We start from the raw sequence: 17,779 nt of genomic DNA, 5'->3' as shown, positions 1-17,779 counted from the left end.
AGTATGTCAATTGTGATGGAGTTTTATATGAGGAAAAAATGGACAGGAGTGCTCTGAGAAGGTTGAAATGTTATATTTTGACCTTTTCAGAATGGAACATTTCAGTTTCCCATTTTGAAATGCCTTTTGATTTCAATATTTATTATTTTATATTAGATTTTTTTTTAATTGAGAAGGGCTTGGATGTTTTGCTCCCAGGACCTCATTAAATGGGAAAATACCAGATTTATTGGGGATGGTTTATTTTAGAACAGGAAAAAATTATAAATCTTGGGATGTCTTGTTCAATGGAAAATCCAGCTCCTGCCCACTCCCAACATCACACCATGGCTCCACATGTTGTTACACGACAAGAACCATGGAGAAAGCAGAAAGAAGAACCATTTTAAGAGATGGAGAGTTTGCACATGTCATCTACTAGACAGGAGGCAGAGGGAGTGGACCCCAGAGACGTGAGGCTAAGACCTCAGGAAACCTCAGCGTAAAACTTTGCCCTTATATCCAAGGCTAGCAGGATTAATTTAATAGTAACCACAGACTGGAAGAAAACTCCTTTGAAATACTTTTTGAGATGGACAGCACTCAAATGTAAACAGTCCCAGGGTGGAGGCAGGAACCCGGGCAGTGGCAGGCCTGAGTGGGTACAATAGTATAGTGCTGCCCCTTTTTGCAATATCTGCGGTGATGCCACGAAAGCCAGTGAGGTGTGAGAGTGCTGAGCAGTTCTGCAGGCAGGGGAGGGATCATCAGGGGTTGCAGCTTCAGCAAAGCCAGGCCCTCATAAAGCTGATGAGAGCTAGGTGCCAGTGTGGCGGGCCACAAATCTCTCCCTGCTCTGCACAGCCCTCCACCCTCCACAGCAGCGCAGTAGTTTGACCAGCAAGTGTATTTTGTTGCATATCCAAAGCTCCGTACCTCCTGTGCCCCATCCCTGATGCTGGCTACTCCCTGATACCATGGCCAGTGAAGGCCGTGGAGAGCATGTGCAAGCATCCTCTTTTCTTCCCTGCTCACACCCAGACCTGCCATGACCTTTATGTAGCCCAAGGGATTTGGCATGGGCTCTGAATAGTCCAGCCTGCCCTACGTGTACCGTGCCCAGTATCAGTTTCAATGCAGCTGCACAGAAGTCACTGCCCAGACCAACAGACCCAGTTTTTCCAAATAATCACCGCAGTGAAGGAGGCCATCCCATGAATCCACCACCCAAATACTCACTCAGCAAAAAAGTTATTTTCTTTTCCAGTTAAAAAACATCCTAAAAATTCTTCACAGTAAAAAAGTTGGGGGGAGGGTTCCTCCTCATCTCTCCCTGTCTAAAATTGGAAGGGAAAAATATCTTATTTCATTTGCTGGAGCGGAGGGTTTGCCTTCAAGAAATCTCATCAGGGCTCAGGATTGGTATGAGTTTAACCATGAACTGCAGTAAAATAGCTGAGTCATATGCCCCCTTTAAAAAAAAAAACAACCCAGAGTTTGTAATGGAAACGTTAAGTGACTCCAGCTGGAACATCTGTTCAATGTGATTTCCGTTTCACCAGCCACATCAAAGCTGGCCTCCAGTGAGTTATGCGCTGAACATCACAAGTGGGATTAAAATCATGTTTAATAGTTTGATATGCCATAAACTATTTATATTGCCAGAGACTAGTGGCTGTATGGAAATTCACATCCTGTAAGGGAGACTAGCAGAGTTATTGCTTATCCAAACCCAAAGCTTTCTCACGTGTGGCTGCTCATTTTAACACCTTTCTTTATGGGCCTAAAGGGTTTTACTTTTTATTCTTTCTTAGGCAAAAGAACAGGCAGTGGAAGGAAAAGGATGAGAGTAGGGGATCAGTGACACCCAGTTTGGGGTGAGAACACTCTAACTGAGGTTGTCATATAGCCTCAGCGTGCCATAATATTTTAAGACCTGCCAATATGTTTATCCCCACAACCAATGTAAGGTAGGGCACTGGTGCCAACCATATTTTATAGTTTCCACTGGGAAAATGAGGCGCAAAGGCCAACCCCACAGAGATATTTAAGTGCCCAACTCCTCTTTAGGCACCTAATCCTCTCTGCTTTCAACAAAGGTAGGATTAGGAGGCTATGTGTATTTGCAAAACAAGGCCAAAGATTTGTAAATCAAGGCCAAGACTAGGGCCCAGGTTCCTACCCTTATCAGTAGGAGCTATGTACCAAAATGCCTTTCAGATCTGGGCCAAATTCAGACATCTGTATTCATAGAGAGTAAGTCAAGGAAATAGCCCTGGTTCTACTCCTTCCTGACTTATCATCCTAACTGCTGAACCATCTTTGGCTCGGGCAGGTTGGCATGGAAGTGAGAGCTGGTGATGGTGGGCCCCAAAGTGGCCATAGCTGTTAGGGCCTGTGGGGTTTGCCGCTGGACCTCTTATACTTTGCAGGTAAAAAGCCAAAGCTCTGGCACCACCAGTCTATGGGGGCCGAGCACCTGGCCCAGCTCAGCCAGCGCCTTCCCATGAGGTCCTCAGTGGGGGGGTCGGATGACCTGTATGGACCAATGGGGGCCACAAGCTCCTGATTGGAGGGCTATAAAAACCTCCGAATTTCTGCAGGACTTGTCCCAGCATTAGTGTTGTTGGGGTTGCTGTTGTAGATGTGTTTTACACTTGTTTCTGTCTTGATCAGCTGCCTGCCCTGACTATGACATTGGCTTAACATCTGGAAGCCTGGATGGGTACCTGGCTTTGACTCTGGCCATTTATGCTCTGGTAAACCTCTGATTCTGGTCCTAGTCTGAACCACTAGGCATGATTCCCTATGCCTTGGTCAGCCCTTACAATTAATATTGGGTGCTTTTTGTGCAGAAATTCCCCAAGTATTTTATGGGCATTAGTGTATTCACCTTCACAACCCCTTTGTCTTGTAATTATCCCCATTCTGCTGTGAGTGTACCCCTATGGACTTGGTCCGTAAAGGATGTTTCAACAGAGGAAGTAGATACTGAGTGTCTCCTATTCATCATAGCGGCTTCTTCCCAAAGACAGTCAGGAGACCTTGCAAAAAGTGGTCCTGGCTTGTTGCTCTTCTATCAGCTCCACTCGGTGCAGGTGTTAATGCTGGGGTTCTTCCAGACGGTGCTGTCAGGGGGCACCCTGAATATGAGAGACCCCATCCCAAGCAGACTAAGGTGCTCATATGAGCCTTTGGATGGAGTGGGAGCTATATTGTACTCTGTTGCGTGTCCATAGTGACTCAGGATGGGATTATCTTCTTTTCAGACTAAAGTAGGGGAGTCCAGCACAGGTTCCCTCCTATTACTCAACAGGAAGTTTCCATCCCCCCTGCCCTCTCACATCCACAAACACAGACATGGTCAATAGTGTCCATGCACTCACTTCCTCAGCAGCTGGCATCCCTGCGTAGGGAAGGAAGATCGCACTCTGAGCTTTTGCTATGAGTAGTGTAGAGCTACTTGAATGGCACTGCAGAGGGCCTCAGCTCGTCTCTCTTACTTGGTCAGCTTCATAACTCCTTGCAAAGTACTACTTGATGTGAAAAAGGGTATATGAATCTGCCCCGTGTTTTGCTCAGGCTGTAGTTGTTGTTTATGTGGAAGCAGGAGAGAGATTATTTCCCTTAGCCCCAATTCCAAGCATGCCTTGAATTTGATGGTTTGGATTCTCCCTGCCAAACCGGAATGAGGTAAATGGAGATCATGGCCCCAATTCTCAAAAGTACTTTAGCATGAGCCTAATTTTAAGTCATTGATGCTAATGGAGGTACTCGGATGTTTAAAGAGAGATACCGATCTTGCTTAATCAGGGCCCAGGTGGTAGTCTTGATTTTGATCATTCTAATGAATACCAGACAGATAAGAAGTGTGTGTGTATGTGTGTGTGCGCGCGCGTGCATGTGCATGTGTCGTGCATGTGTGCCCTCCTCCCCATTGGCTGCAGGCTGAAGCAAACTGATTCAATAATTCAAATTAATTACAAGAACCCAGGCAGGAATTATTATTGTAGCCAAGTGGATTTACAGCATGATGAGTTATCATTTATGCAAATTTCTTCTTAAAAAAATATCCCCAGCATCTTGGTTTCTGGTGGGGAGTCGCAGAAGCCTTACTGAAGTACTAGCAAGCACAATTTCACTTGTGAAAGGAAAGATCAAAGACTTTAATTCATTTCCTTCTTGCTTTTTTATCAACATTTTTAAGTGCAGGAGGGAGCGCTGCTCATTTTAATACAAAGAGACTCCTCTGTAAATCCTAGGCACAGCTACTAAACCATCAAACAATGGGGAAGCTACTAAAAAGAAGTGTGATTCATACTTAACAAAGGAAGGTGATTAGCCGTTGTTGTATAACAATGGGAAGTGTCAGGATGCCTGCAAATGAATTAGAAGCATGCTATATATCTCTGGGCTGTTATGTTAGTGTGTCTCATTTATATTCCCAACTGCGCCCATCTTTATTGTAATTTGAATTGCACATTTTAAAATGAGATTAGGGTAAATTGAAAATACCTATAATTTCCCGTCATAATTTCCCATCCAAAAGGCAGGTGGCTTCACTTTCAACAAAGCGGGGTTCTGGCTGTGTAAATATCACACGGCCTAATGAGGTGGGAACATGGTGAAGGAGAAGGGATTGCAGTATCCAGCCTCACTGTCCAGATTGCTGTTGCTTACTACTTCTCCCTTCTGTCTTTCGGAGCCTAGTGCTGTTGACAGCTGCTGGCACTTCTCTTCACTCCTCTTAGAGACCAGCTAAGGTCACTCCCAGGGGACAACTCATGCATTTCTTTGGTATGGGTCGCGTGGCAGGCCCCCTGCCTTCCTATTGAGGTGAACTCAGGTCAGCTATTTCTCATTAGTGCCTCCTAAGGAACCATTGCAGGGGAAGAGGAGGCTATAGTAGTATCTAGGTTACTTGCTCCCACCCTGCAGGGCACTGAGGGCTATCATTCCTGTAACTGCAGATGGACTGTCACCATCCCATCCACTGCTCCTCAGGCTCACCCTTACTTTAGCACCAGCCTCTTCTCTGCTCTTCCACACAGAGGAGGTAACAGCCATCTCCTCTGCAGAAGAGGAGAGTCACTGGGTGACCACTCTGTGGTTTGGATGACATTGGCGCCTGTTATTCTTGTAACACCGTGCCCATCTGTGCCTTCTGGTTCTAAAAGCATGAGCTTACGGCCAGAGCTAATAAGTCCCAAATGACGCCGTACGGCTCAGCCCACCATGAGAGGAGGACAGATGTCTGCACGGGGCAGTCTGTGAAGAATGCGTATTGCCTGAGGAACGCAGGACAATGTTCTGTGACCTAGTTGTTGCACAGAAACTCAAGCAAAGATGGTCAGAATAGTCCTCTCCAGCCTGAGAATGCATAAAGCCCCTGTTGTAACCTAGGGGGGGGTTTCTTTCCAGTTCACAGTGAGAGGCAGGGCAGGTGGGTGAGACGGAAATGTGCCCGTGCAATAGGAATACATGGAGGCTGATGTCTTCCAAGGCTGTTAACCTTTCCATCACTGAAAAAGCTGGATTTCATAGTTTCATACTTGGTAGCGTCAGAAGGGACCTGAGCAGATCATCTAGTCTGACCCCCTGCCTTGGCAGGAAAGAGTATTGGGGTCAAACGACCCCAGCAAGGTGTTCATCCAGCCTCCTCTTAAAGACCCCCAGGGTAGGAGCCAGCACCACTTCTCTTGGAAGTTGGTTCCAGATCCTAGCCGCCCTGACCGTGAAGTAGCGCCTCCTGATGCTAGCCTAAATCTAACCTCTGCCAGCTTGTGACCGTTATTCCTGGTCACTCCTGGCAGTGCTCGGGGGAACAGGGACTCCCCCAATGCCTGCTGGTCCCCTCAGACTAGTCTGTAACAGGCCACTAGGTCCCCCCTCAGCCTTCTCTTGTGGAGGCTGAACAGGTTCAGGTCCCGTCACCTCTCCTTGTAGGGCCTGCCTTCATTTAAAGGAGATGAACTGAGGAAGCAGTGCCATGAGTGCTGCGAGACATCCCATTCTTCATCTTCAAATTTCTAATGGGGGAGCCACGCTGGGGAGCATCTGTCTTGTATTTGCTGACATTGCCAGAAAGCGTCAATGGTGGGATACCAAGCCTTGAAATCAGTCGCATTGCCATCTGTTCTGTTGTGCAGTTCACATAGACAGTCTTGGTCATGAGAGATGTGTGCTTGGGTTATTGTTCAAATTAGAACCGCCCATAACTCAGCGTCTCTGCAGGAGTGGGGGGAGAAGACTGTTTATGGTATGTGGAGAATAAAACAGGCTTTCTCCAGTTCTTTATAAGGGACCATTTTACAGTTGCCGGGTGCACAAGGCCATACTGATTTAACAGGACCAATACGTTGTCCTGTCCAATGAACCCGTGGCTGCAGAAGGCGCTAGATCCTAGGAGGGTGAGTGCAGAGAGGTGCAGCATCAGCTAACGTTCCCTCCTACCCCACCCTGATACCATGTCCTGCATGAAAGCATGAGCTCAGTTCTGACAAATGAAAACCTGGCTCCAGTAAACTCCATGGCTAAATTTCTGCTGCCTTTAGTACAGCCATATATCTTGTGAATAAACATAGTGCAATGTCCAGGGCAATGAAAATAGCACCTTTCATCAGCACAGCACTCTCAGACATGCACAGTTCAGGGGGAAATCTGCAAGAGCCAGGTCTTCCCTTGGTGTAAATCATTATAGCTTCCTCGACACAAGCAGACTCATACAGAGCCATCTGCTCAGGATTTGGCCCATGCTTTCCACTTATCTCATTCTCTGTGACTCAGATTGGGCCCAGTTTGTTTCACAGATAAAAATCCAAAATGTTCTCATTAAGTGTCCATGCGGCGTGCAGTCATGCTCAGCAGAGGGTCTGAGAGGTACCTTTCCAAATGGCAGCACTAATCAAGATCCACATGGATGTCCTCTGCATAGCACATGGCATGAATCAGCCCCATTCGGGTCCCGTCGACAGGGTTTGCTTTTCATTTGCCTTTGCAAAGGAGGCAGGTGTCTCATGCATAAATGATTGTCAGTCAGATGATGAGCAGGAAAGCGCTGAGCATCTAGGCTCTGCTCCCACCTCCTGGAAATCTGAAACTTCATTAGGGACAGACCCCACACTATACAGGAGCCCCAGCTCTGCCTGCTCATCTGATTAGCGTTAACGAGCAGCAGTCCACTTCAGGAGTTGTAGTGAGACAGACTCTACTGCCTATCTCCCATCCAGTGGAAATGCAAAACTCGTCCCTCTCTCTCCAAGCCCCTGTCCAAGCTTGTAGAACCTCAGCTGCCATTGCCACCCACCGTACTGCAAGACCAAACGTGGTCTCCTCTTTCGGCAGCATCACTCGTATTGCCCCATATGAACACGAGTACACAGGGCCTCCTGTCAGCAGGTTTCTAAAGGACAGCCTAAGAGAAGCTCTGTTGTCAAAATGTGCGTGGCTTGAGGTCTTATGAGAAAACAAGCTAGTAATAGAGAATAAGGCATCTATGTTGATTCTGTCACATGACTCACCTGTAATCCTGGCACAAAAAGTTGGCTTTGGAAAAGACCAATTTCTGCCCCAGAGAAGTCTACGAAACATGCACAGTAAATGCCTTCCTGGTCATACTGTAGCCCTGTGTCCTGACCTGTCCTTTGTGAACACTCTCTTCGCAAAGTGCCTTCAAGTCTTGAACCTACTCCTGTGGGTATTTGAGTCAGAAACAGGTGCTTCTTTTGGATTTCAAAATGAAGCTTTTGTAGCAGGATACCGTATCCAATTTTGCAGACAAAATCACTGCACAAGCTTGCATACCACAAGTCAGGCTTCCAGCACATGACCTTAAAGAGAGCTCTTTTCATGGGGTCTACAAGTAGCAGATCCCATGTCCTCAATATGGGGCAGACACTGTCTGGGAATATCACAGAATGAGAGCGAGAGAGAACTAGGTAGTTATATAAAGTCTAGTCAGGAATAATCTTGACTTCCTCAACTTATTGACAGTCACGCTCTACATTTTTTTTTTTAACTAAACGGCATATGAACATAGGATTTGTTAAATTGAATCAGATGGAATGAACCAGACGGATCTAGTCCAGTGTCTTCTACTACTGATCAATACCAGATATTTTAAGGAAGGTCTCAGAACCTAAGAATAACAGACATAGGATAATCTATCTTTCTTATATGGTCTCGTTCTGCTCTCTAAAAGTCTGAGATCAGCTTAAAACTAAAGAGGAGATTCATTTTCCCTTCCAAAATTTGTTCTCATTAATAGTGGTAACTATGGATATTCTTGATGTCTGTATATATATATCCAGTCCCTTTTGAACCTTCCTTCTGCCTTTCTTCCTTGTTTTCTCTTTTCTTTCGGTCTCCTCCAAATTGTATTTGGCACTGAGTATTTTAGATGCTTATCATGTAAAAGGAAAAAAAGAAAAAGAGCACCCTTCTCAAAAGCCGAAAGGCCTGTGACACCAGTATGGACTTGGCAGCGATGATTAGACTGATGAAAGAGCATAAATGCCACTTTCAAGTTAACAGATGCACAAAAAAAAATCATCATTACACAGTGTGATATTAAATGGAAACATTTCAAAACAAAAAAATTATTTCCTTAAATGGGATTCAGAGTCTCCCTTTATTATTCTGATGTGAAATATTATGCCTAAGCATGTGCACGCATTAAAGCCTGGTAGATTGAAAAAACTCCCACTCAGTGTGGGAACATTATCAGGGCCCATGCAGTGGGGGAGTGCCTGGCTTGGAAGGAGTTTTTAGATCCTTTAGGTATGCAAGATGACACCATTATAAGAGCAAACCCATCTAATGAATAGGGAGATTAATTTTTCTGTTCTTATACTGTGGTCATCATTGGAGGGCATTAAGCAACTGTGACTAACACCTGTCACGTATTTGTTTGTGTATCTTCCCCCCAGGGGGAGAAGCATACACCAGAAAAGGTGTTGTCTTGGAAGGATGGATGGACAGACAGACAGATTGATAGACAGCACCTTCACTGGCTATGTATCCACAAACACCCAAGCATATAATTTAGATGACAATCTGGCCCCAGATCCTCAGCCAATTATTGAATCTGCAGTTTCCTTGCCACTAATGGAGTCAGACTGATCTACACACTGAAGCACTGACCACCGCTTTTGAGTTGTTTTCTCCTTTTTTGTGATTTGAATATGACCTGATTTGGACCAGAGATAAAAATCGTAGTTTCTCTCATTCATTTCCCATGAGATCTGCAGCCCTCCTGCAGGTTTCCTCACATGCACACACATGTGGATTCATGTTTGTAGTATGGAAGACAAGAAGATCAGACCACAGAAATGGCCCTTGTACTTGAAGTCATGATGATCCTTGATTACTGTGGGACTTCATTTTGCTATCCTGGGCCAGTGTTACCCTTCATCCTCTGGGGAGGGCCTCAGAGTGAATGCCTGATAGGTAGAAGAGCACCCACTCCCAGAACAAACCTGGCTCAGGTCAGCTGTGGCCAGCAGTTGTTACGGTCCATCAGCTGTTTGGCCACTTGGTCACAACCAGGAAGCTGCTAGAGAACAAGGGTCACTTTCTGTTGCATCGTTAGGTGTCTAAGTGCTACTTAGCATTCGACAGGTAGATGGACGAGGACCCCTTATGCTAACTTCAGATCCTATTTCCCTCTGCACGACTAGACGAACGTAACAGAGAGACAGGGGCTTTGTGGTCCTTTAAGGAAGAAACAGGCTACCAAGGGGGCACTGCAGGCCAGGCAGGTGCAGCAGGACAATTAGGCCAACTGGCGGGCACCTCCAGGCAGCCCAGGGAGTCTGCAGACAGGAAAGGGGCAGGGCCCTGGGGCTGGCTGCCCCAGGGTGAAGGGCTTCTGGTAGCAGGGCTCCTGAAGGGGCTGTGGTGCTGCCTGTGGATCCCCGATGAGGCTCGAGGAGCTCACTAGGATGTACCCCGGGGCTGGGGGCTATCCTAGCTAAGCGGTGAGGGAAAGTTTTCCCTCTTAAAAGGCAGAGGGCTGCTCTCCCTTTATGTTTATGTTAAAGCCCAGTCTTAGGTTTATATTATAGCTAAACAGGTGGTTTAGAGTGGGATTGTACAGATGGCATATGGAGGTCCCATTAGCGCCCAGGGGAGCATGTAGTCACCTTAAGCCCTGCCAGGGGCAGGCTCAAGTGACTGTGGAGCCTGGAGCACGCAGCGACTGAGGCCACAGCCAGACAGGGGCCAGGGACCTGGCGCCTGGAAGGGCTAGACCAGATCTAGTGCCTCAAGGCCAGGTTCAACACAGCAGGCCCAGGATAAAAGGCTGAGAGAGAGTAAAAGGGTGGAGGCCAAAGCCCCAGCAAGTGAACAACTGTAATATAATAAAAGCCTTAATCTGTCTGTCCATAACACTTTTGCCCAGCTGCACATGCACCAACCTGCTGTGCCGGCCAAGTGGGTGAAGGCGGGCCCGGCTGAGTTAAAACAGGAGCCCCTCTGCCACACCACCTCTTCCTGCAGCCTCCCATGCAGGGGCTCCCCCACCCTACCTCCGCATATCAGAAATAAATAATTAGAAATAAGTCCATTGGGAATCGCAGTTTAACAGCCTCCTCCAGCCTCCCCACAGCAGCTCCCTCAGCCACTTTCCCACCCCTGGCGGGGCAGCTCAGGAAAAGCGGGAGAGGGAGGCGGCAATTGGCTGCCCACCTGGACTGCGGGGACCCAAGTTTGCCCTGCTGCCAGGGAAGTTTGGTGGCAGGGAACACACGCCCCCTGCCTCCCTGCCTGTGATCACAGTGGCGGCACCCACCCAGCCCTGATGCCCCCCAGAACAGCCGCCAGAGAGGAGAGGGGAGGGGAGGCAGGCAGACAAGGGCCAGGCGGACATGGATCTGCGGGGAGGGGAGAGGAGCGGGGCTGGACGCACCTGTGTGGCCGCCCTTTCCCCATGCCCAAGGTTGTTGCCCAGAGCTCGTGGCCCCCACGAAACCACTGCCCCCCAGCCCTGCAATGGATCCAGCCCCACAACGCCCAGGGGAGGCCGGAGCTGGGAGCTGGAGCAAGGCCAGCCTTGGCTGCACTGACGAGCTGGAGGGGATGGAGCCCCTGGCACCCCCACCCTGGGTCATCCCTGCAAAGAGCCCCGCCTAGCCCGGGCATTTGGCTAGTACTGCATTAATACCGATGAGGCTTGGGGTGTGCTGTAGGGTAAGATTGGAGCCTTTAAGGCTTCACATGCCCAGCAGGGCACAGTTAACTAGAAATACCCAGTGAGGGGCATGGGATTAGAGAGGCCCCGGGCTGTGGGCAACCTCCCTCTTATTACTAGTATTCCATCAAGGTGTAGCAGGCGAGAAGGCAAGGCACCCTAGGGGCAGAGCGGAGCATCATCAGGGATCCACCAGGGAGTGTCGTGGCTACCCCTGGGACCCTGATGTGCTACAACTTATCCTTCTGAGCCTACTCAGAAGGGATCCACTCTAGTCATGTACGTCTTGGTGCAATGCTATATACTGCCTGGAAAAATGTGTAACACCATGCAAGTATCTGAAACTGTAGCTGGAGAAAATAGTGAGGGGGGGAGGAAGGCCCTCTCACCTCTTAGCCTAGTGGTTTGGACACTTGTCTGTGGAGTAGGAGACCCAGGTCCCTCATCCCTTTGGCTAAAGGGGGCTTGAACCTTCTTCTCCCCGTGGGTCAGCAATGTCCCCTAACCACCAGACTGCGGTGAGCCAAGCCAGGGGGCTGAGAGCACCCTCTACCTCCACCTGTGCTGGAAGGGAGGATACCTTGGCGTATGCTCCCACCTTTCTACAGATAAAGAGAGGTCTTCAAGGTTCAAAGCTTGCAGTCCTGGCAATGGAGGTTGCAGCAGGTTGTCCTGATGGTAACAGAGAGCTGTGAGCACAGCTGTCACCGAGAACCAGTGTGCCCTGGTCTCCCTCCCTGACCAAAACCAATGATGTCTTCTGAAGAGAGCCCTGCCATACTTTGAGGTTGTTGGAAGAACAGGGTACTTTCATTCCCTGTAGAAAGGAAAGCAATTTAAAGAGTGGAAGAACAGGGTACTTTCATTCCCTGTAGAAAGAAAAGCAATTTAAAGAGTATCCCATCATACCCTTGAATCATTCCCAGTATACTGCATTAAGCACACTGCTTCCATTGACAGTGAGGAGCATTGTGTCACAACCCATGAAGCTGCTGAAAGTTTCACTTGGAAACGCCCCCCCACCACCACACACACACACGGCTCAAACAGACCTGTTGCTCAATTCACAGGGGTCTTGGGCATCCACAACTGTAGTTAAAGCTCCCAGACACTTGCAGGGCAGGCTACAGGAGAACAGAGGACAGTGAGGGGGTAATACATGAACAGCAGGGCCATAGAGATACTCTGTGCCTTCTGGAGTGCAGCCTGACTACAGGTTCTCTCACTGCAGAGCACAAATCCAAGAAGGAATTGACATCGTCTTCTTGAGGCAGCTCCCAAGGGCACCGAGAGTTGGGAGTGCTTAGTGGGTCAGGAAGTCATCATACATAAACCAGAGCTGTGGCTCGGAGAAAAGCAAGCCTCTCTCATCACCCTCTGCAGAATCCAGCTTCTCGCTTTGTGTGTGTGTGTCTGAGTATGTGCATGTCTGTGCACAGTGTATGTAGGCATTGTGTGTGTCTGTGTGCTTGCGTGTTGAGCTTCTGCATTTATATTCACATTGTGTGTCTGTATAGGAGAGGGAGGTACTAATACGTGTGTGCGTGTGTGCATGTGTCTGGTATACCCTGGGTGCAGTGCATCTGGTATTTGTGCAAGTCTTTGTGAGTTCTGATGCATTTGTGTGTGTGAGCCATCTCTATGAAGATGATGCATACCATCACTGAGTGTATGTGTGCCTAAAGAGTTTTCCTTTCCCCCCAGCCCCTAAAATATGTGATCACTATTTTGTGCAGAGCTGTGTACTTCCCGTTTCTTCCACATCTTTCAGCCCTTTAGCTTGTATTGTTTCCAGCAGAGACAACCCCTGATTTTCTAACCTCCCAAGTATTGGCACTCAGCCCCTCTGCTACTGCCTCTGCCTGGTTTTAGCACAGATTGTGGACAGGAAAACAAAGAAGGCAGGGAGAAAGCAAGTGGAAATATGGGAGGAAAGAGAAAAATCCATGGCTCTAAGCTGAACTGTGGCTGCCTGAATGATCCAGTGACTTGTAGCGCACCTCACAGGGAGACCACAACCATGGTGACTTACTTGCCATTCACAGCTGCCATGAATAGACAGATTGGTGGGTGATGGTCTGAGTGCAGGTATTTAAGAGGTACAACTATCTCAGGCTCTTTTGCTAACAGCTGCTTTCCACAGTGGCAGGGTGGGAGAAGAAGGAAATGGCTGGATGTTACAGTGTGCGTGAACAGTACAAGCTGCTCTTTTTGGCACGATTCCTGATGCGCAGTCTCAGCCTCTGGAGCTGGGAAGAGAAACCCAGCTCCAGAGCAGCAGCTGATGAAGGTGCCAGAGCCGAGATCAGGGCTGAAGTGTCATCCAGTGCCAAAAACAGCAGCTGGGGACTTAGGACACTTGCACTGTGAATAAGCCACTTTCCATCTTCATGGTTTTGTTTCCCCTCTTTGTCTTATTGGTGGAAGAACCGTGTCTGGAGCAGGTTTGCACAACCCCGAGCACAATGGAGCTCCCCATGGCACACTGAAGGAAACAGAGTGTGCATGAGATCTAACCAAGTGCTGCAAGTGAGCCCTCCCATTGCTCTTGCACTGCTTTACCTTAGATCAGCAGGTGACACAGCAGGTGTTGGAAGGCCTCCAGATGGCTGGTGCTTGCTCCACATGGAGCACTGTCATTGCCCCATTGCTCTTCCAAAGGCAGTGTCCTTCTCAGAGGCACATACCGGGCTGACCACCCAACAGCAGGCCTGAGACTTCGTAGAGGTTACTAGGTCCTCTGCTTCCTGGAGCAAAGGAAGTACCATGGGCTCAAAGCCACTGCCTGTGTTGGGAACAGTATCACAGTGAAGCAAAGTGACCTGACCAAGGTCATGCAGCAGGTCCATCAGGAAAGGCAGAAACAGGGCTCCAACTCTTGGGTCTCAAGCCCAAAAAACCACATGCCTTCACTAAATTTTTGTTTTGGGAATTCTGGGCTTCTGGCACTAAAGGGTAAAGCCATCGCATTGCTTACCTACCTGCCAATTAGCATACACAGTAGACAGCCTGGCTGTGCAAGTGATAGGGCAGCTGTGTGACGCTGCAGTAGCCTACACTTACCTGTGTGAACACTCATGGGTTTTCACTGTCTCTCTGCAGACCCACCTCTCGTGAACCTCTCAGTAGAGCCCCAGCCTGTCCTGGAGGACAACACGGTGAAGTTTCACTGCTCTGCAAAGGCCAATCCTGCAGTAACCCAGTACAGGTAAGACTGCCTCGGTTGTCAGCTGTTCTTTGTGGGCAACAAAGCCCCCTCCTGGAGTGCTGCTTCTCTTTGAACAGGTCCCTGGCTGGCTACAGGCCAGCACTAGCTCTGGAAACAGGTTCTGGTCTCCCCTCCCAGCTGTGATGAGCCCTATCTGGGATGGCCAGGCAAAGCTCTAGCTGGAGCAGAGAGCTACCACCATTGTCTACTGAAATGCACCAGACCAACACGGGCTCCCCCTCCTGGCAGAGCTGCACTGCCCAGCAATGGGCCAGCGCTGTTTGACACTCCAGCAGCAATCCCTTGCGTCTCTGATGTTGTTGCTAATAGGCTTCCATTGTCTCTCCATCGGGCCGGCTGGTGCATTTTGTTGCATACAGCATCTCCTCAGTCAGAGATTCACTGGCACTTTCAAGAGGATTACAGTCCTGGCACCGAGCTAGCGGAACCATCTGTTTGGGGATGCAACTAGCAAAACATAGGCACCGAATGAATGCTCTATTATGGGGAAGTTTGGTTTATTATATTTTTTTGCATAATCTTTTACATTTTGAAAGATACAACTTCATTAGCATCTCTGTGTATCTCCTAACGATCACGCGCCTGGCACCCGCCTCTCAGCCCACTTAATCGGATCAGCGCAGAGCAAACCTCAGGCACTCAGCAGAGACTCCAGATCAGGAGAAGACCGTATGGCCTAGAGCATGGATTTTTAGGGCTTGATTCCAGGGTAGCTGTCAGGGGATCCTCACTGCAGCATTGCCCTAAATTGGGGAGGAAGATCTTGGCCTGATCATGAGGCTACACAAAGGAAGGTTGTAGGTGGTAGGTCACAATACAGAAAAGGTTGAGGGCCTTTTCGTGTAGATCATAAACTATGTGTAAGTGTTGGCAGTGGGGGAGCACAACTTCATGCTACCACTGCCGCTTGCACAGCTGCCAGGTCCTGGCTCCAGCCAGGTTGCAGCCCTATGCCCTGCTGTCAGTGCAGAAATTTGCCCTATGCCCCTCCATTGGTGCAGAAATCAGGGGGAGGGGAGGGGCACATGCCCCCTGTGCCTCCCTTCCACCTATGCATTGCCTATGGCATAGAGGTCAGAGGTGAAAAAGGACTGGGAACACATGAATTCTGGTCTTAAATTTGAAATTGGCCTTGGGCAAGTCAGTTAATCTGACTGTTTGTCAGTTTTTCCATCTGTGGAATACAGATCCTCCCTTCCTCCCAAAGGGCCTGTATTGGGTAGTTAATTAATGCTTGTAAAATCAAGGGTCATATGGTCCAAGAGTGGGTGAGAGGTGTCTTTTGCCCCAGGATCTAAACATTTTGCTTTTAAACCTGCCCCTCTAAGTCTTCAAGCCCTTATGAGTCTGTATGTGAAATTGGTATGCAGAGTCTGCCTGAGTCTGCAAGCAGCCTGAAACAATAGAGCTGAAAAAGGCCCATTTACCCGCAGGAGGTGGAGATGCTGAATCCTACTGGTGCTGGATCCTAAATGTCAAAGGGGTTGAGAGGTATCATGTGGAGCAGTGCTGGGGGTGTCAGCAGGCTCAGAGTTCTTACCCAGCTCTTCTGGGTTATTTCATCTCAAGTCTGCTTGTCCCCTGTCTACACTTTCCCCCACCCCCGGCTCCTCATGCATGACATGAGATGGACGCATTGGGCCTGTGGTCTTTCCATATGCTGTGCACTATGTAAACATTCAGTATTAGTGAGATCTTTTATTGTTTCATTGCTGCTTGTAGTATGTAAGAAAGGAAAGAGGCCTCTGCACCATCTTCTCAGGGCAGCTGCTTTTGGCAGGAGGACCCCACCTGGGGCTGTGAGCAGAGACGAGAAGAATGGAGCTCTGATCCTGGAGCTAGAGACTCTGAGGAACGGTGGACTTCATTAGTTATCACCAGTCTCTGCATGAGCTTCTCTAACCCAGCCCAGGAAAACTGAGCTCAGCTATTCCCCCTCCAAGGAGGTCATATTTAGGACTTTGGGTTTGGTTTCCATGTAACCTCAGCCAGATCAGATTCCCAGCTGAAGCTATTCCAGTGCAGGACCCTGTGATCTCTTCAGGCATGTCTACCTGGCCCCTGGCAGGCTGTGAACCTGCCTGTTGTGTGCATGCTAACACTCTCAGTTGAGCCCATGTAGTCACACTGGAGTGGCACTGAGCATGTGCCTGGCTCCGCTCCAAGGTCCTCAGTCTCGGATTTGCTTAGAGCCACTCTAAGGTGGTTACATTGCCTCATTCCTGGGATTTGGAAAGCACTGAGTGGGAACAAGTAGATGCAGTGTGCCTCAAAGTGAGCTTCTGGGTACAGCGCAGAGGTGGTGCAGAGATGTCCTTTGTGCTCCCCTGCTGCTCACAAACAATGGCTTTCCCCAGTTGGAGCTCTTGGGACAGTGGCCAGTATGGCAGGCATGGTAGCCTGCAGGATCTGTCTTGCAGTTTCCTGGCCAGGACACTGGAGCAACAGAGGAAGAGGCTGCATCCATGAAGCATATGAAATGCTTGGATTTGCTTTCAGCTTCATGAAAACCAAGATACATTACCAGCCTACCCCAAGCCAACCAGCCACTCCCCAACATATTACAATTAGAGGAGAGTCCTTGGAGAATGTTGAGCATTTTCCCTACCTGGGTAGTCACCATGCCCAAAAAAGTAAACATAAAGGATGAATTTCCACATTGAATAAATCTGCCAGTCTTAACTTAGGACATCTCTGAAATCACATCTTCAGTAATCATGATATCAGGACCCAAACCAAACAGCTTGTCTACCAGGGTGTTGTCATCCCTACCCTGCTGTTTGAGTGTGAAACCTGGACATACGAGGAGAGGCTACGGGACCTGAACCTGTTCAGCCTCCAAAAGAGAAGGCTGAGGGGGGATCTTGTGGCCTGTTATAAACTATTCAGGGGGGATCAGCAGGCATTGGGGGAGTCCCTGTTCCCCCGAGCACCGCCAGGAGTGACCAGGAATAACGGTCACAAGCTGGCAGAGGGAAGGTTTAGGTTAGATATCAGGAGGTGCGACTTCACTGTCAGGGCGGCTAGGGTCTGGAACCAGCTTCCAGGAGAAGTGGTGCTGGCTCCTACCCTGGAGGTGTTTAAGAGGAGGTTAGATGAACATCTTGCTAGGGTCGTTTGACCCCAATAATCTTTCCTGCCATGGCAGGGGGTCAGACTAGATGATCTGCTCAGGTCCCTTCCGACCCTAGAAACTATGAAACTATATCTGCAACACCTGAAAACCTTGGAATGTTACTATCAACAATGTCTTTGGAAAATCCTCTATATCGGTGTATCAGTGGTCACCAACCAGATGATCGCGATGGACTGGTCGATTGACTGGCTGAGCCCCCCAAGACTGATATCGACTGTCAGAGGCTCTGCAGTCAGGAGCAGCA

General features: G+C 48.8%; 1 protein-coding gene across 3 annotated transcripts in view; it reads left to right on the top strand.

The window, feature by feature from the left end:
• KIRREL3 (kin of IRRE like 3 (Drosophila)) overlaps positions 1-17,779 on the top strand; it is a 367,287-nt gene that overhangs the window by 162,352 nt on the left and 187,156 nt on the right. For all 3 annotated transcript variants that reach the window (XM_019546971.1, XM_019546970.1, XM_019546972.1), the window contains exon 6: positions 14,273-14,378. In XM_019546971.1, coding sequence (XP_019402516.1) covers positions 14,273-14,378 — 106 coding nt within the window. The remainder of the gene's footprint in view (positions 1-14,272; positions 14,379-17,779) is intronic.

Source organism: Crocodylus porosus, unplaced genomic scaffold, assembly GCF_001723895.1.
Source record: "Crocodylus porosus isolate Cpor-Errol unplaced genomic scaffold, CroPor_comp1, whole genome shotgun sequence".
NCBI classification, from domain to species: Eukaryota; Metazoa; Chordata; order Crocodylia; family Crocodylidae; genus Crocodylus; species Crocodylus porosus.
This window is presented reverse-complemented; position numbering and strand designations above follow the sequence as displayed.